The sequence below is a fragment of the Neomonachus schauinslandi genome, chromosome 1 (assembly GCF_002201575.2).
Source record: "Neomonachus schauinslandi chromosome 1, ASM220157v2, whole genome shotgun sequence".
In the NCBI taxonomy this organism is placed as follows: domain Eukaryota; kingdom Metazoa; phylum Chordata; class Mammalia; order Carnivora; family Phocidae; genus Neomonachus; species Neomonachus schauinslandi.
In genome coordinates this window covers 117,456,047-117,475,950 of record NC_058403.1, presented here as the reverse complement: position 1 = coordinate 117,475,950, position 19,904 = coordinate 117,456,047, and the positions used below count along the sequence as shown (strand labels likewise).

General features: G+C 36.1%; 1 protein-coding gene across 2 annotated transcripts in view; it reads right to left on the bottom strand.

Annotated features, from left to right (window-relative positions):
* The window catches only part of ATR (ATR serine/threonine kinase), a 91,361-nt gene extending 75,403 nt beyond the window's left edge, over positions 1 to 15,958 (bottom strand). The window contains exons 1-14 of one of the 2 annotated variants that reach the window (XM_021678730.1): positions 15,900 to 15,958; positions 12,722 to 12,813; positions 11,466 to 11,615; positions 9,781 to 10,658; positions 8,636 to 8,811; positions 8,008 to 8,199; positions 6,382 to 6,572; positions 5,720 to 5,872; positions 4,792 to 4,984; positions 4,298 to 4,560; positions 2,830 to 3,020; positions 2,644 to 2,744; positions 2,311 to 2,482; positions 1,318 to 1,488 (exon numbers count right to left, since the gene is read on the bottom strand). In XM_021678730.1, the coding sequence (XP_021534405.1) occupies positions 1,318 to 1,488; positions 2,311 to 2,482; positions 2,644 to 2,744; positions 2,830 to 3,020; positions 4,298 to 4,560; positions 4,792 to 4,984; positions 5,720 to 5,872; positions 6,382 to 6,572; positions 8,008 to 8,199; positions 8,636 to 8,811; positions 9,781 to 10,658; positions 11,466 to 11,615; positions 12,722 to 12,813; positions 15,900 to 15,958 (2,982 nt within the window). The remainder of the gene's footprint in view (positions 1 to 1,317; positions 1,489 to 2,310; positions 2,483 to 2,643; positions 2,745 to 2,829; positions 3,021 to 4,297; positions 4,561 to 4,791; positions 4,985 to 5,719; positions 5,873 to 6,381; positions 6,573 to 8,007; positions 8,200 to 8,635; positions 8,812 to 9,780; positions 10,659 to 11,465; positions 11,616 to 12,721; positions 12,814 to 15,899) is intronic. The other variant, XM_044915331.1, reaches the window with a different exon arrangement.
* Positions 15,959 to 19,904: the final 3,946 nt, after the last annotated feature.

Below are 19,904 nucleotides of genomic sequence, written 5' to 3'. Positions count from 1 at the left end.
CCATCCCAACATGGCAAAAAAAATCTGTTTTGATTTTGGTCTATTTCCTTTAAGATCTTATTCATTAAATATATATAAAATTCCAAACATAAAATGGTTGGCCTTTCATTTATTCATTCAACATGTATCTAAAAAACACCTACTACATGTCAGTCACTATACTAGGCACGGGAGACGTAATAGTAAACTAGCCTCAGCCCTGGCCCTCAGAGATGTTTAATACCTTTCAATTTAATATTGAAATGAAGCCATTTTAAGACTGATTTAACATAAGATAGTCTACAAAATATTAAAAATTATTATATTAATGGTTTGTTCTATAACCTAAATATTAGACATTTAGTTTCTTTTCAGGGTTTTGTTTAGTTTTGCTACTTGGAAAATGTTGCAATAAACACCTGCACTTTTGGTTCCCAGAGTGAAATTACTGAATGAAAAGATAAGAGTATCTTTATGGTCCTTACTATAACTATCATATTTCCTTCCAGGATTTGACCAATTTACAAGCAATTTTAAGTTTGTTTAAAACACAGTAATATTGTAGGGAGAAATACTCAGTTCTGACAGTGTGAATCATTATTATAATTTATTAAGGATAATTATAACTTTGCCCTTGCGAAAAGGTAGTAAGATAATCTACTCCATCCATCTTTCAAATCTCAACCCACTGACATTTCAAAGGCTTCCCAAACCACTCCATACTACAAACTCTGTAATCTGAATTCACAGGAGATCATATATATCAATAGTTTTGTACTATATTACTCTAACTCCTTAGGGATAAAAATGATATAAGACTGTGCATTACCAATGGAACCAATCATAGCACTAAAGACATAAGGGCTCAGTCAACTGAATTAGTTAGCATTAATCAATTAGTATTAACTTTTCAGGATAACTAACCATATAAAGCAATAACTCAAATTAACATGAACTTAAATTTTATAACAAATAAAGTCAAAAGAAAACATGTAAATTTGAAAATCCAGGATCTATATGCTCCTCAATGTACTTGCCAGATTTTCCTTAAACAAGACTAGAATGGAATAAACACAAAATTGAAAACCTCGGGCGCCTGGGTGGCTCAGTTGGTTAAGCGACTGCCTTCGGCTCAGGTCACGATCCTGGAGTCCCGGGATCGAGTCCCGCATCGGGCTCCCTGCTCGGCAGGGAGTCTGCTTCTCCCTCTGACCCTCCTCCCTCTCATGCTCTCTGTCTCTCATTCTCTCTGACTCAAATAAATAAATAAAATCTTAAAAAAAAAAAAAAAAAAAAAATTGAAAACCTCAATTAAGTCAACTACACCTTGCAACTTACAGTAAGGAAACGATTAAGATCAGGAAAGTCAAAAACATTGGCAATTTCAGACAAGGTATTTAAAGCCATTTCTCTCTGGTGAGCCACATCTTGTTTCCTCATCTCAGCATTCTGGCATGGAGTACTAGGAAGTGCTGTCATCTGACTGGAATGGAGGGATTCTACTAAAAACTAGAGCAAAACAATTTGTTAATTTTCATACAAGGAAGGAAATTTAACAAATACTCTCTAAGCTAACATAAAGAACATTATCAGTGCTCTAAACACATTACCTGAATTAGCTCATTCAATTTTTGTTTAACAACCTTAATGAGGTAGATTATGTCATAATCTCCCTTTTACAAATGGAGAAACCATGTTAAGAAATTTAAATTTACACCACTAACAGGGCAAAGCCAGTACTTTAACATATCCTAACTTTTCAACCATGAATTGAATCAACCTTTTTAAAAACAAAGTGCCTTATCCACAATATTAAAAAAGTTTATCATCACTAAAAGGCTAAAAAAGCATTTCTTAATAGATCAACAACAGAGCATAATACGTCAATATATTATCATAAGATGATTTTTCCCCTCCCATTTATAATATATATCTCCAGACCAAGATCGTAAAATGTAAAACTGGTAAGATCTAGGTTCTCTTATTAAATAAACTGAATACATCATTTAAAAAATATATCCTTTAAGGGCGCCTGGGTGGCTCAGTGGGTTAAGTGTCTGCCTTCAGCTCAGGTCATGATTCTCAGGGTCCTGGGATCGAGCACCACATCGGTCTCCTTGCTCAGAGGGGAATCTGCTTCTCCCTGTGTCCCTCCCCCACTCATGTGTGTGCGTGCTCTCTCTCTCTCAAATAAATAAATAAAATTAAAATATATATATATCCTTTAAAGCAAGACAAATAAAAAAAAAATATATATATATATGGCTTTTTTTTTTAAACTCTTGCAAAGTACTGCTATTTCCTATAGTCAAGGCCAATTCTGACTCTCACCTGACAGATGGGTTTCTTATACTGGCTAAAAAAGTTTTGCAGTTTAACACTCTTAGCTGCAACCAGAGCTCTGATTTCTGTATATGCTGCTCCAGAGACAGATGCTGACTTCGATAATAAACAATGCAATAAATGCAAAAGTGCAAAAGGTACCAAATCTCCTTTTGCTGCCCTAAAATTAAAAAAAGTTATCATCAATGTCTCAAATATAAATGGAAATTCATAAAAAAATACATGTTGATAACACATTTCTTTCTATATCATATCTGTCCCACCACCATTTCTAACACAAAGCAAACAAAAAAGGAAGTATACAAATGCTGCCAAATATACCTTCCAATATCCCCTGTTGTAAGAATCAAGGTATCCTTCAACTCATTATTTCTTGAGATTTGAGCATGTGTATATGCTTCCTTCATTCTTAAGACAAAAAGCTAGAATAATAAAATTAACTAGTTAAAGAATTTTTTAGAGCCAGGTTAATGAAGATACAAATGTTTAAAAATAAAAACTATCAACCTCTTTTATAAATCCATCTTCAGAGTCCAAGGATTCCAATATATGCTTGATATTTCCACTAAAAGCCACTCTAACATCCTTATCTGGATCTTCCATTAAATTTAATAAAGTTCCAAGAACTGTTTTCACATCTGTTTCATCTTCTCTAAAATCAAGGTGCTTACAAAGGTGATATAGATTATCTATGAAAGCTAAAGGGTGAGAGCATATAATACCTAATTTAACACATCAAATATCAAAGTTTTACAGTAAAAAATCAATAAACAATTTACAAAGATTTCTAACTTGCTTTATAATGTCAATATTTAAATTAGAGCACACAGATTTGTGGAAGATTAAATTGAATACTTACAAATTTAAATTTACTTTACACTTAATAAAAGTTATAAATAATCTGAATCTAAAATAAATTCTAGATTTTTTTAAGTTATAAAATGACTAGTCACTTAGATTTTGTAGATCATATTTTACCAAGACAGACTTAAAAGCACATTTCACTAATCCGGGGTGCCTGGGTGGCTCAGTCATCTTGATTTTGACTCAGGTCATGACCTCAGGGTTGTGAGATCGAGCCCCGCATTGGGCTCCATGCTGGTGTGGAGCCTGACTGAGATTCTCAAAAAAAGAAAAAAAGCACATTTCACTAATCCAAAGAACTGTGAACGGTTTTAAGGGCAATCTTAGCCTTACTGTTAATCTTATATTACAAGATTCAGGGAGCCCTAGAAACTACCTATTACATATCATCTTGAAAACTTGAGAACAAGTTGCAATTTACTACCCAAACAAATGGATCTTACAAATATTTATGTAAATCTCATGCTCTCAACATACTCATATATTACCATTGGAAAAGTGGCTAAGAAGATACAGCCTATATATAGTCCTCAACTGGGCAAAGTATCTAATTATTTGAAGTTCTGAAGGTCCAAGATAGTGGCAGGGGACACATTAAGAAGGTCCCTGGTATCACTAAAGAGGATACAGAATATTGAACCTCATGATACTGAACTAAACACCAGGTATCCCCAAGTAAGCTATCATATAGAACGAGCATTTAAAAATCCAAAAATTACTTCCCTTGTTAATTCTGTGATACAGTCTAATACCAGATATCCCATTTATAAGTAATCATTACATGACCATTGAATCAAGCATGTCTAATTTTTTAAGGCTTCAAGCCTATTCTATCACTGATTTTTAAAAAAAGAGGTTAAAAAGGTTTTAAAATAGGGCGCCTGGGTGGCTCAGTCGGTTAAGCGTCTGCCTTCGGCTCAGGTCATGATCCTAGAGTCCTGGGATCAAGCCCCATGCCAGGCTCCCTGCTCAGCAGGGAATCTGCTTTTCCCTCTCCCTTTGCTCCTCCCCCCGACTCGTACATGTGCTCTCTCTCTCTCAAATAAATAAGTAAAATCTTTAAAAAAAAAAAAAAAGGTTCTAAAGTATTAGATCATAACAAATCACTCACCAAGTTTCACTGGACTAGGTATTTTTTTTTTCAGTAGGAAAAGGAAAGGCTTGCAAACAGAAGCTTTTAGTTGAGAAGATGAACATTCGTGTTCAGAAGTGACTTTTAGGCTTTTACAGAAGAGGTCAATATGTCCATGTTCAGAGAAAGGTTCTGTTAAAGAACTTGTCAAATAAAACATGCCATGAAGCGTACACACAAGTTGACCAAGAATAGAGGCAAATTCTTTCTTGACAATGTCAGAATCATCTTTGACTTTATCTCTGGGGAGAAAAAAGAAAAGGTACTAACTATACTTCACTTTATTTTGTGGTCTAAATAGTTTTGCTTAATTTGGGGCAAAAGTAATGGTAAGACAGCCTAGAAGGAAGAAAATTTAAATTCTAAAACTAAAATCAACATTTGCTCTATATAACCAACAATATACATATATTTACATATAGTACGATTTTTCCAATCAAGTTATATATTCAAATTAAAATAATGATACATACATAAGAATCTTGGGCACTCTGTTACATGAATTCTGCTGCTGCAATAAGATAAAAAATCCATTAACACAACTAGCCCGGATTACTTCATGGGAGCTCTGTAGGGCCCAGCTATAAATTGCTGTTCTCCATTCAAGGAATATTCTTCTTGGAAACAACATTAGAAGAAACACACACCGTGACTGGGCCTGTGGTGCTGAAAAAATTAAGTCTATTAAACAAGATTTTTAAATGTTAACTTTATTTATATATGTATACAAACATATTCATTTTATATATGTATTCATTCTTTGTTGTAAAGTAACATTTAAAATACATATAATATTTAATTAAAAGCTCCTTTTTCAAAAATAAAGCATGTGCACTGAAAAAGGTCTATGTACAATCTTACTGGATAACCAGAGAAATGCAACTAAAAATCACACCCATCAGAGAGCAAAAAAATAATTTCTTTTAGTTACCTCAACACTTTTTTTTTGGAAGGCAGCTATGCTCACCACTATACCACCAACGCCGGCTTAACACTTTTTTTTTTGATAGCAAACATTTTAAAGTCTGACAAAGTGAGGATGTGAGACAATAGGAACTCTCATATTCTGCTAAGAGGAATGTAAACTGGAATGGCATCTTTGGAGAACAATGTTGCAGAATAGAGCAGGGGATGTGCAAATCCTACAATCTGTTCAATTTGTTACTTCTTAGAAATCTAACTCCTTTTTGAATTGTTAAAAATGTACCTCCTTATATGCAAACCATGAATCATGAAACACTACATCAAAAAGTAATGATATAATGTATGGTGATTAACATAATAAAATAAAATTTTAGAAAATGTACTTCCTCTTTTAATTGTTGGAAAAAACAGCAACATGTTAGAAGTCCCACATAGAGATGAGTTAAACCACACACACAGAATTTTGTGACCACTTACAGTAGCTATCTGAAATCTTCTGGCTTAATGCTAAAAGATTAGTGGCAAATGTGGTCAACTTTAAAGAGCCATCATCAGAATGGGAATGAATCCATGGAAGTGAGAGCATTCCACATAAATCTTCCAGAATATGATCTTCAAAAGAAGTTTTCACTATACAAACACACAACAGGTGATTAATTATATCTTTTTCCTTAATCATATTTACCTATATCTTTTTTTCAATAAAAATAAATGTCCTAAACATCAGGTGGAATTATAGCATTTAATAAACAAAGGTTCTTAATATAGAGATGATGTTCTGAGGTCTGTGAACCCAAAGAAATTAAATGTGACTTTATAAAAATATGCATCCATGTATTTTTTAGAAGGATCAAAAGCATTCTTCAGAAATTCTCAAAAAAATTTAATAGTTATAAATCATTTCTATTGGCTGAAAAAGAATAATAAATCAAAACATTACAGACAAATTTGGAACTTAGAAATTACTGAGTTAATTACTGAATTATTGAAATAGAACTGAAATAGAACGAGAACTAAAATCAAAAAAAACTGTTGGGTATTCCAAACATTTGTGCATTTAGGCCTCACGCAAAAGAGAGCCTATTTCTATACTGATGATCTTTAAAAGTTATTTTGTTCTACTGTTTATTTACACTCACCATGAATATAAATCAGAGCATCATATATTTTCACCACTTTATCAATAATTGCCTCCAGGTCAGGCTTCTGAACAGATTCTAACAAACTCCTACAGCTCTTAAGCACTTTTGTGTAAAAATCCAAAGACATCCAAGTTATCTCTACTGAAGGTTTCTTCTTACATTTCTGTTGACAGTCCTTGAAATTATGGCTGCAGCTAAAACATTTTTAAGACACAGAATTACAATGAATTTTGTTATTCCAACCTAATATTGAAGTAAGCCAAAAAAAACTGTGAGTATAAAACTAACATAAATTTAAACTAATTCAAAGTAAATATGCACATCAATTAGTATGACATTATTATTTTAAGTTCAAACTATTTATGTCAGTCTAAATCACTCTTAGGATTTGGTAATTAAAATTCATCTAGGATATTCAAATGTGGTATCACCCAGGCTTAAAAATGACAGAAGATATCCCTGCATAATTATTAACTGCCTCAGTAAACCCTTTCTTAATAATAGAGGAGTAGACTGCAGGCTAATCAGCTATTTCTTCAAGTTGTCTCAAATTCCAAATTTAATGCAGCCTGAATTAATATAGTTTCTTTAAAATCTCCTTCATAACTTTTTATTGGCTAGTTATGAGTCAGAAAATAACAGAATAAATGATCATGTAAAAAACTAACTGAGCTTTGGTCTATAACTTGACAGTAAAAATAAGACTAAATCTTCAGAGAAGATTCACACTTGTTTCTTCTGATAGAATAATTAACCTAAATTAAGAATACCAAACTGAAAAGATAATTCTAATGAGTTCTAAATCCCTACTCTTATTATCAAAGGGAAATATTCTTTTGACTAAATGTTTGACTAAAACATTGGCTTTTGAGTTATATAAAAATGTGCTCTGCTACTTTCTAATCATGTATACCCAGGAAAGTTAGTTTAGGCTTCAGACAAAAACAGTCTTGTTAGAGGAAGTAATCAAGAGGATGACCACCAGTTGACCCTCAAGCTGGACCCAGGCCATCAGAGGCTCCTCACCCCTTCCCCTGTCCTTGGAATGTACACTCTGCCTAAAGGTCCCCACAGTGGGAGCTGTTCCAAGGACACAGCCTTGAGAGTAAGGTGTTGTTGAGACCATCTGGACTGAATACATGACTTAACCTCCTTAAGTCCTCCAAATAAACCTCTAAGATTCTGGAAAGTGAGTTGAGAGATCAATTTATCTTCCACAGCCGCCTGAGACAAACCTTGTAAGTAAGTTCCCTTATAAAACCTGCCACCTACCAATCTGGAGTGGTCTGCCTCTTTCTTCAGTCTCTCCTTGCCCTGTGCATATAGGACCAATTTAGGAACCAATAAGCCTCAATTTCTCTAAGCCTCAATCTCTACTTTGTAAACTAGGTATAACAGCATTTAACTTACAGAACTGTTATGAAGATTAAATAAAATATGTATAGTACTTAATACAGTACCTAGCATTTAGCAGGTGCTCAATAAAAAACAAATTATCTTTTCCATTTCACTGAAAAGTCTGTGTTCTAAGGTCACACAAATTGAGCAAATAATGAAGTCTCCTAAAGCAATAAAGCCAAATTTATTACAGACAACCCACACAAAAAATACAAGTTGTTTTACCAGTCCATGTTTTGATGAGAACAATGAACAGTACACAGAGCAGTCAGCTGTAGGACAACAGTGATTCCTTCTAAAGTTGCAATAACAGGATTCTTTAGACTACCATATTCAAGGAAAATCTGAAGGGACTCAGCTTTCTGTTTCAGGGCACTCCATAATATGCTCTTTTTGTTCATATCCACATGTTTAATTCTGTAATTAATTATAACCATAATATAAAGACATTCATATTTAATATAAATTTGGTTAATATAAAATTGGTTCAATTAAAACAACTTTCAGGGCTAACTGAAATACGGGAATTCTTTGATCACATTTGTTAACATATTTAAGTTTAACATATTCTAAACTGCTGATGAATATACAATCTCAGAGATTTTTTTAAATACTAATAAGTTAAATTAGACAGGCAAATAAAAACTTAAAAAATCTTTTAAGTAACCATATGTAGTCATGTTATCTTTCACATTAGAATGGACTACAAGTATTAAATATTTTAAAGCATTCCCCCAACTACCTTTAAAAAGAACTGCTGTGTATTTAAGTCAAAGCACTTAACTAAGGGTGATTTTTAAAAGTGAATAAAGTTTTATTAAATGACTAAATACAAACTGAATGAAGGTCATACTCCTCAGTCTGTTTTGGTGGTCTTCTGGAAGAGTTTAGAGATGAGCTGAGTCGACGCCTTTTGGCTGATATTCCATCACTATCACTGCTGAGGTTTTCCTGTTGAACTTGGCATTGAACCTCAATGATTTCCATACTTTCCATTTTTAAGGCTGCATAAAGTGGGCCCAACAAATACTGAGAAAGTAAAAATAATTTCAAAAACTATGCCTTAGGAAATATGTTATTCAAAGACTGCAAAAATTCATTAGGTTATAAGTTTTCTATTAGGGTAAACTATTTTCAGAGTCTCATCAGGTAAAACAAAGACCTAAGTTAATCTATATAATTTCACAACCTATAAATAGACATATATATGATCCTGTATCTAGAACTATGGTTCTATAGTCCTAAAAGTCTTAAGACAAATTCTCTCTAACCTGTTTTTCCCTCTGTCAAAATGCTACAAAGAGGGGCGCCTGGGTGGCTCAGTTGGTTAAACATCTGTCTTCGGCTTAGGTCATGATCCTAGAGTCCTGGGATCAAGCCCCACATTGGGTTCCCTCTGCCCCTCCCCCTGCTCCTACTTGCTCTCTCTCTCTCTCTCAAATAAGTAAATAAAATCTTTGTTTAAAAAATGCTACAAAGAAAAACTCTCTAAGAGAATTACTAACCTCTTTCATACTACAAATCCAGCAAGGTATAATATTTACTCAAGTTACTGTATATTTTATTGTACTGCCTGTCTCTCACAGCCTGCATAATTTGGCATGACTAGTACTATGTACCCACAGGTTTTCTAAATGTGATTGAATATAACCTGTCAAAGATAAAATCTAGGTGAGTGCTTGAAGATTTTGCAATTAAGTTGATAACTGGTCCCCTTTTAATTAATAATGCACTAAACATGCTTACACTTCACAAATTCTATTTTAAAATATCCTACTCCATTGGCAGTTCATTACCAAATTAGTGAAATCCTTCTCAAATCAAAGTAAAAGTCCATAATAAGGAGCCAAAGTGGATTGTGAAAAAAACTCATTCCATTCTGAATATACGTTATTAAAGATATTCTATTTTCTCATTGTTACATCTTACATACGTGCATACACTTACATTATAAACAAAATACATAATACTTATCAAGTAACCTTAAAAATGACTTACCTCTGCATCTACCTGAAATCCAAGCACATCCACAAGAACTCTACAAATGTTTCTCACATAAACCTTCCTGACTTGTAAAGCAGATTCATACCCAGCTGGCACATATTTAAGGAAATACTGCAGTAAGTGGCACAAAGCTGCTTTTAGCAAATCAGACTTAAGCTGCATAAGCACACCATCTTCAAACATGACACAGAGTTTTTCCAGCAGCATATTTAAATAGACAGGTTCAATATTTCTATAAGCTTCTGCTTCAAAGGGGAACAGTGTTTTTATCAGCTTTGATAATGGTTCTTCATAGAGTTTCAACTGGTCAGCATCCATTTCTACAAGATGTTTTAATAATCCCAAAAATGAGCTGAAGAAAGTGCTTGCTGGTTGTGCTGGTAATCCACCAAGCTCAAAGAGTTCAGTTAAAAGGCTAATTGCTAAGGATTTAATTTTTGGACTACCATACTCTAGCAGAACACAACCTATCCGCCAAAGAAAGAGTTCTTGCCTTCTAAAAAACACAATTGCAACAATACGAATAAGAACTGTTAATAAAGTGACTTCAATAAATTCTAAATTTTGCATGTTCACCAATTGCAAAGGAGCTGGTTGTAAATATCCCATATGTTCATCTAGTTGACTTAAAAATCGGCTAACTACCACTGGCCATTCCACAAAGTGTCCCATTGCATTTTTTCTGTGGAGGTAAATCACATCTTCAAAAAGATGTAGTAATTCCTTTGTCAGTACTCCAAAAATTGCAGGGCTCTTGCTTTTAAAAAGAAATAATAATGAGCAGATAACTTCACAGATTTTCTTATGTAACATATGACAGGATGGAGTTGCTGCAATCCGCAGAAGTCTTGTTATGATCCAATTACTGAATTCTTTGAAATAAACAAAAAAGATATTAAATAAGTACATCAGAAATGCTAACTAATTTGCTAAATCCTTGATGATTCATTTTTATTTTTTTAAGATTTTATTTATTTATTTGACAGAGAGACACAGCGAGAGAGGGAACACAAGCAGGGGGAGTGGGAGAGGGAGAAGCAGGCTTCTCCCTCCCCTCCTGACCCTCCCCCCTGCTAGTGCTCTCTCTCAAATGAATAAAAAAAATCTTTAAAAAAATAAAATTAAAAAGTGTGGCAAAGAATATAGACAAACAGGTATTTATAATCCAGCTTAGTAACCACTATGATAGAAGAAATGCAGAACACAGTACAAACAGAGCATAAAGAAGGAACTTTCTTAGTGGAATCACTTCCACTAAGCAGTGCTAGGGCAGGCAGTCAGGAGTTCTGGTCAGAAATTAGACAATAAGGAAATACAATGAGTAAAAGCATGGATTTTCCAATAAAACTTTGTTTACAAAAACAGGCAGCCAGCCCATGGGCCACAGATTGCTAATGCCTGATCTAGAAGAGATTATCAAAAACAGAAAAAAGAAAACTGCTCATGCGTTCAATGGCAAATAAATTTGATTATTTCTGTTCCATCCTGGGTACCTACTTCATAACAAAAGAAAACAATAAAGATGCATAAAACAAAACTAACCATTACCATTTTGCTCCCTTAAATTAGAGCAAATCTGATGAAAATATGTATAAAATGTATGTTATATTTCAGAAGAGCAGAAGAGGGTAGATTTCATAAAACCAATTGCAAATGAACGCACAAATAGCAGGACTTACCAATACAACTGCCTTTGGCCTCATTTTGCCCTTGACTTCCATTCACATTTACAAACATAAGTGGGGAGGACTTCATTATATGCTGGATGAAATCAAGCAACATCACAGAGGTTGGCTGAGAGTCAGTTTTCTTTACAAGTTCTAGAGCAACTAAAATGATAAAAGATTCATTTTAAAGAGTCATGACAAATTAGATGGCAGTCCTTTTGTTAAAAAACTAGACTTTGGTGACCAGAACTGTGTCCAGTATAGTATTCATGATAAATTGATGGGACTAAACTCTACAATCCTATCTAATTTTAAATGTTTAATAAACATGTACATTCATCTATTATACACCCATTCACCAAATATAGATTAAAGGCCTACAATATGCTTGGCACTATACTAAAATCTGAGTGGGGAAAAAAACTTCACCTGATTAGGTGAGAGAATCAGACAAACTAATAATTATAATATGGTATGTTAACTGCACCAATCCACAATAGAGGAAGCAAGTGTCTGCGAAGATGCTGTGAAGGAACTGATTCCTAGATGATGAGATTTGGTCAGAGAGGGGAAGGGCAAGTGGTCTAAACAGGGCCAGTACCATATGAAAACACATCTTGCAAGTATTCAGTAGTCCTTTATTATTTTTCAGCAACTCTTAATTTCATAGATTGAAAAAAGGCTGACTATTTTAAGTCATAATATCTGTGCCAAATTTGGAAGTAAGTTTATATACTATGAGCCAAATGCTATGCTATATTACCCCTTCCATTAATTTTAACAGATATGACAAATGTGACACCATCTTGCCAAGTTGGTAATATTTGTCTTTTAAATTGCCACAAACAGGAAACAGTTGCTTCAACAACTCACAAGATCTTATTACCTCCCACAAAGTCACCAACTCTTAGAGTTTTTAAACGGCATTTGTTTCTCAACCACTAGTGTAAGACCTAGCTAAAACAGGGTCCACATCATTAGAAATGGCCAACTATTTTTTATCTATTCTAATAGCTTAGATCAAAGAACGCCATAGCAAGCAGCAGAAAATCTAGATAACAAGCAGGAAAACAGAATTACTTTAAATGCCTAAATCACATTATGTAATAAGTTAATACTGTAAACAAGTTGCTTGAAAATAGTAACTATCATAAATACTAACTTTACATTTAAAACTACATGGAGAAAAATGCTAGCAAAATGCTGTATATATGGAAAAGAAAACAATTTAATTCATAAAATTTATATAAGAAATAACTGTTTCTTACCAACATTCACATCTGTAAGTATTCGGTCAATGAACTGACATAAAATTTGTCTTGGCTTCTGTACAACTGTATTATAGTCCTCTGGACTGGCACTAAAATACAAATAAAAAGTTTTTAAGCCTGAAAGAGACTCACAATTTCATTTGTAAAAAATTCTCGAAATTTGAATTTATCAAATGTATTTAGTTTTAATGTTAACATTCATTGTATCCTTCTATTTAAAAATGAAAGAAAAATTTAAATACACATTACTGATTTAGAAGGAAAAAAACATGCTAAATGACACCAGAGGCACCCAATATGCAAAATCTAGACCTGTCCTGCCCAATATAGTAGCCATTATTTATGTAGCTATCGAGCACTTGAAATGTGGTTAGTCCAAACTGAAATGTGCTTTAAGTATAAAATATACATTGGATTTTAAATATTTGGTACCAGAATATCTCATTAATAATTTTATATTAATTACATGTAGAAATGATATCTAGAGATACTGAGTTATATAAAATATATTATTGAAAATTACTTTCACCTATTTTCTTTTTACTTTTTGTCATGTGGCTACTAGAAAAAAATTTTTTTAAAGATGTTATTTATTTATTTGACACAGAGAGAGAGAGACAGTGAGAGCAGAAACACAAGCAGGGGGAGTGGGAGAGGAAGAAGCAGGCTTCCCACCGAGCAGGGAGCCCGATGCAGAGCTCGATCCCAGGACCCTGGGATAATGACCTGAGCCGAATGTAGATGCTTAACCGAATTAGCCATCCAGGCGCCCCTAGAAAATTTTTAATTATACATGTGGCTTGCATTTTATTCATATTGAGCAGTGTTGACCTAGACTTTCGGAAAATCTACAGAACACAGTTTCTTCAACAAATGAATTAAGGGGGAAAAAAAAGGAGGAGAAACCTATAACAAAGACTTAAGAGCCATATCAATCAATTACAATCTATGATCCTACAATGGATTCTGATTAAAAAAAAACTAAAAAAAGCAAAACAAAACAAAACAAACAGCTCTGATAACTGCTATCTCTTTGACTTTGGTTCTTCAATTTCTGTGACTCAGTTTCTTAGTGAATGGTGATAAAATGTACTCCATTCTACATCATGGAGATACTGTGAGACTGAATAGGCTTGAATGAAGCAGTTGCAGTAAGAAACTCATGACAGTTAACTATTATTATACAATTCTCTATGGGTCAATTTTTTTGGTTCTTTCCCTTAGAATATCCACAATTAAATGAAATGAAAGGTAATATAAGCTCTGGTGATGTGAGAGACTATAAATAAATCCAAGATACTATCATTTTACTAACAAGTCTCATAAAGGAAGAAAAAAGAGGGAAGAAAAGTATTAATTAGTTAATTCTACATTAAAACAAGATGGGAAAAAAAATATTAGCTTCACATTGAGCCTGAAAGATGAAATCTGTACATCAATTTTCTAAAATGAGCATGTGTATTCACGTTACTTTATAAAATGTTAACACAGGGGCACCTGGGTGGCTCAGTAGGTTAAGCGGCTGCCTTCGGCTGGGGTCAGGATCCCAGGGTCCTGGGATCGAGTCCCATGCAGGGAGCCCGCTTCTCACTCTCCCTGCCTCTCTGCCTACTTGTGCTCTCTCTCTCTCTGTCAAATAAATAAAATCTTTAAAAAAAATAAATAAAATAAAATGTTAACACAAAGTATGCTTGCAACATTCATGAAAAGTGAAAAAAACACAAAAACAGAATAATTCAGTTAAGACAAGTGTGGTTCCTTCATTTATCCTCTTATTTATGTGATTAAGACTAAATATCCTTGTATGGCCAACAAGTGGAGATGAACACAACTGCACCCCAAAAAGAAAGGAATTAAATATCCCATGGATATTATATATATATATATATATATATACACATATACATATACATTTTATTTATTTATTTGACACAGAGAGAGCGAGAGAGAGACAGTGAGAGCAGGAACACAAGCAGGGGGAGTGGGAGAGGAAGAAGCAGGCTTCCCACGGAGCAGGGAGCCCGATGCAGAGCTGGATCCCAGGACCCTGGGATAATGGCCTTGAAAACATTTCTCCTTCTGTGAACCAGGAGATCTATACATCTATATATATATTATATATATATCTATACATGTATATGTATAGATATATATATAATGTCAGTTCTGACTTTGTGTGCTAAGTTTTCAAACAGCTTAAAAAATTGGGAAGCAATTATTCCGACTGATGGTTCAACTGCAGTTGTGGTACAAGCCCATTTTTTTCTTGTTCGCAGTGGGTTACAACTTAAAAAAAAAAAAAAAAAGCAAGCAAAACAAAAACCCTGCCTTCCTTAGGCCTGGTAGAGGGAAAGTGCGAGTGTGCTGAAGGGGGATAGCAACATCCACATCCCTCCCCTCCCTTCAGGTGAGATACTGGTTTACCTGATTTTACTGTTCGGTTCACAGAAAACAGGCTTTTGCAAATGAAACAATATTATTTTCATATTTTGGCAACATTCTGTGCACATTTATATCTTGTGGACGTTGTAGCAGGTCCCTAGAGTTTCTGACTAAAATAACGGATTGGGGACTGGATGGCCAACAGGAAATGGGTCCTATCTTCAGAACGACCTATGGTTTCATTCTGAAGAAAGAAACCAACTGCCTTTTCTAGCAATTGGCCTTCCTTGCACAAAATGAGAACCAGTGATTTTTCTTCTAAAAGAGGCAGTTTGGGTCCAAAGGTAAAGCTAAAAACCGAATTCCTTCCGGAGCGATCACAAAGAATAGAAACTGGGGAAAGTTCATGGGTCAAGTCCCTCATCTCAGGAAAGAAGTTTCCGGGAAGGAAATGAGTGTAGAAAGTGATCAGAAGGGGCCGTTCCCTCCAGCTGCAGGGGACGAGCCCCGGGGAAGGGACGAGCTCCCGGGCGCCGCTGAGGTATGGGGTCGGCGAACGCCTCTCGTTCCCTGGACCGAACGCCGGGAGTCTGCGGCGACGGTTCGCATATTTTTAACCACCTCTCTGAGGGAGAAGTGCTGAAATGAGTCTCGAAACATCCACAAGGGCCGGGGTTGAGGGTTTCGGAGCCGGCACGCGCGCGGCTGGTGAGGGAGAGCACGTGAGACGCCATCCTGGCCGGGTGGAGAAAAACGCGGGACCGGGAGCGGGAGCGGCCGGGCCTGGCCCTACCTGCCCAACTCCCGCAGAGCGGGGATCATAGATGCCAACTCCAGGCCGTGGTCGCCCATGGTGAGAATGCGCCGCACTCATCAACGGCGCCGACGCGGACTCCCGGCGTCTCCCCAGCTACCTCTACCGGGAAGGCGCGGCGCCCGAAGGTGCCCCGCCAGGCCCAAACCTCCTCCCGGAAGCCGCTGCTGGTCCTGCCCCGTTAGGCCCCATTCTTTTTCCTTGTAGGACCCGGGGGAAGCCGGGAGGCCGAAAAGGGGTGGAGCAAAGCAGGCGGAGCGCGCGTCGGTCAAGTTTCCCACTGCGTCTCGGGTTTAGGGCGGGACGAGGGGCGGGCGTGATTCGCGACGAGTTTTGGTTTTTACCCGCATCCTTTGCTACAGTTTGGGAGGCTCAGGGAGGCAAGATCCCCGGTTCTGGAGAAGAAACAGGCTTGACGGGCGCTAGCCCTGCCTCCCTCGCATCACAAAAGTGAGAACTGAGATAATTCCCAGAGTTTGTGTGCAAACTTGGCAGCTGCAGGCGGTGAAATTAAGATCACAAAGTCCTCTCCTGGTTCACAGAAGGAGAAATGTTTTCAAGGCCTGGGCAGCTCCGATTGCCACCCATACTCCCAAACAGAGGACTAAAATAAGGAAACACCTCGTGCCTATCACCCAACTTCAATAATTGTTGCATATGGCCAGTCTTTGTTTCATCTATAACTACCCTTCCCATTTCCCCTCTTCCTAATTGGATTATTTTTTTTTAAAAGATTTTATTTATTTATTTGACAGCACAAGCAGGGGGAGTGGCAGGCCGAGGGAGAGGGAGAATCAGGCTCCCTGCAGAGCAGGGGGAGCCCGATGTGGGACGTAATCCCAGGACCCTGGGATGATGACCTGAGCCAAAGGCAGTGGCTTAACCAACTGAGCCACTAACTGGACAGGCGCCCCCTAATTGGATTATTTTAAAGAAAATCTCCAACATCAAATAAATTTATCTATAAATACTTAAGTTTATAGCTCTTAAAGATAAGGATTCAATTCTGCCTCAAAATAATCAAGCCAATCTACTTCCCTCCAAATTCCATTACCACCATGCTATTTTCAGACCATCACAATTGTTCCCACAGCGTTCTAGTTTACCTCTCTTCCTTTAGGCTTTTCCTTCCAATCTATTCTCTACACTGGACCCTCCCAACTTTTTTTTTTAATCATACAACAGTATCATTGGAATTTTTAAAATATATGCATCCTAACGTGTGCATATTTATTAACCACATATATTTATTTTTATTTATTTATTTTTTAAAGATTTTATTTATTTATTTGAGACAGAGAGAATGAGAGAGAGAGAGCACATGAGAGGGGGGAGGGTCAGAGGCAGAAGCAGACTCCCCGCCGAGCAGGGAGCCCGATGCGGGACTCGATCCAGGGACTCCAGGATCATGACCTGAGCCGAAGGCAGTCGCTTAACCAACTGAGCCACCCAGGCGCCCAACCACATATATTAGCACTATGTTGTAGTATACATAAAATGCGTGATGATGGGCGCCTGGGTGGCTCAGTTGGTTAAGCGACTGCCTTCGGCTCAGGTCATGATCCTGGAGTCCCTGGATCGAGTCCCGCATCGGGCTCCCTGCTCGGCGGGGAGTCTGCTTCTGCCTCTGACCCTCCCCCCTCTCATGTGCTCTCTCTCTCTCATTCTCTCTGTCTCAAATAAATAAAGTCTTAAAAAAAAAATTAAAAAAAAATGCGTGATGATGTAAATTTGGACAAAATACAACCGTTGATTGGTGTCTGTATTCCTCTCACTGCCTTTTTATCATTAGGGGGAGTGGAATGTGGAGGGGTAGAGAGTGAAGCAGGAAGCAGAGAGGCTGAGGTAGGTGGGTCCTAGTGTCCTTGAGACCTTGCTATTTCCTAAGCCCAGTGTCTAATTCAAAGTTGATAAGGGGGCACCAGCAATGCCTTGGAGGTTTCAGCCTGCATGTGTATAGAATGGTCCCCATTGATGATTAAACTTGGGGGGGAAATGGCCACCAGGTGGCACCACAGCCCAAATAAGAGGAAAATGGACTTGTCCGTTCTCAGATGCCCAAACTCCTGGCTGCCCAGCTCTGCAAGTTCCATCATAATGCATTGGATTTTTTAAATTTCATTTATGGTATTTTGTCAGGATTTTACTGTATAATTCACACCATAAAATATACACTAAAATAGAAATCTTTTTTTTTAAAGATTATTTATTTGTCAGAGAGAGAGAGCACATACAAGCAGGGGGAGCTGCAGGGGTAGGGGACAGGCAGAAGGAAAAGCAGGCTCCCCACTGAGCAAGGAGCCTGATGCTGGACTCCATCCCAGGACCCTGGGATCATGACATGAGCCGAAGGCAGACACTTAACCGACTGAGCCACCCAGGTGTCCCTAAAATAGAAATCTTAAGGAAATGAGATAAAAATATAGATTTCAATTTTCTTTCTACACTGGAATGGACTGAAATATACACCTCCTTGGTACATGGTGCTCGAAAATTTGCATTTTAAATAATTTTTAATTTTTGTTTCTCCTAGTTTTATTGAGAAATAAATGACATGTTACTGCATGTTACTGTATAAGGTTAAGGCATACAGCATGATGGTTTCATTTGCATATATTATAAAATGATTACCATAATAGGTTCAGCTAACATCCATCTTCTCATATAGGGACAATAAAAAGAAAGAAGAATAAAAGAAAAAAATATTTTCTTCTTGTAATGAGAACTCAGGATTTACTCTCTTAACTTTCCTATACACCGTACAGCAGTATTAGCTATAGTCATCATGTATTCATTATATCCCTAGTACTTATTTATCTTGTAACTAGAAGTTTGTACTTTTTGGCCACATTGGTCCAATTCCCCTCCTACTACCTCCTACCTCTGATAACCACAAATCTGACCTCTTTTTCTATGAATTTTGTGGGATTTTTTGGTTTGTTTTATATTCCACATGTAAGTTTGATCGTATGGTATTTATCTTTCTCTTTCCTGCTTATTTCACTTAGCATAATGCCTTCAAGGTCTCTCCATGTTGTCAGAAATGGTAGGATTCCCTCTTTTTGTGGTTAAATAATATTCCATTATATATATATACATATATATCCATTATATATATACATATATATATACTCATATATATGTCACAATTTCTTTATTCATTCATCCATTGATGGATACTTAGGTTACCTGTTTCCATATCTTGTCTATTGTAAATAATGCTACTATGAACATAGGAGTGCAGATATCTTTTCAAGTTAGTGTTTTTATTACCTTAGGATGTATTCCCAGAAGTGGAATTATTGGATCGTATGGTAGCTCTATTTTTAATTTTTTGAGGATCCTCCATAGTCTTTTCCATAGTATCTGTACCAATTTACAATCCCACCAACAATGCACAAGGCTTCCCTTTTCTCCATATCCATGCCAGTATTTATCTCTCATCTGTTTGATAATAGCCATTCTAACAGGAATGAAGTGATGTCTCACTGTGCTTTAAATTTACATTTCCCTAATAACTAGTGATGTTGAACTTCTTTTCAGGTACCAGTTGACCTTTCATATATCTTCTTTGGAGAAATATTTATTCAAGTCTTTTACCCAATTTTTAATTGCGTTGTTTGTTTTCTTGTTATTGAGTTGTATGAACTCTTTCTATACTTTGGTTATCAACCCCTTATCAGATATATGGTTTGCAAATATGTTTCCCAATTTGTAGATTGTCTTTTCACTTTGTTGATGGGTTTTTTTGCTATGCAAAAGCTTTTTAGTTTGATTTAGTCCCACTTCTTTGTTTTCTATTTTGCTGCTTATGCTTTAGATGTCATATCCAAATATCATTACCATGATCCATGTTAAGCTTTGTTTCTATGTTTTCTTCTAGCAGTTTTATGGTTTCAGGTTTTACATTTAAATCTTTAATCCACTCCAAGTAAATTTTTGTAAGTGGTATAAGATATGGATCCAGTTTCATTCTTTTACATG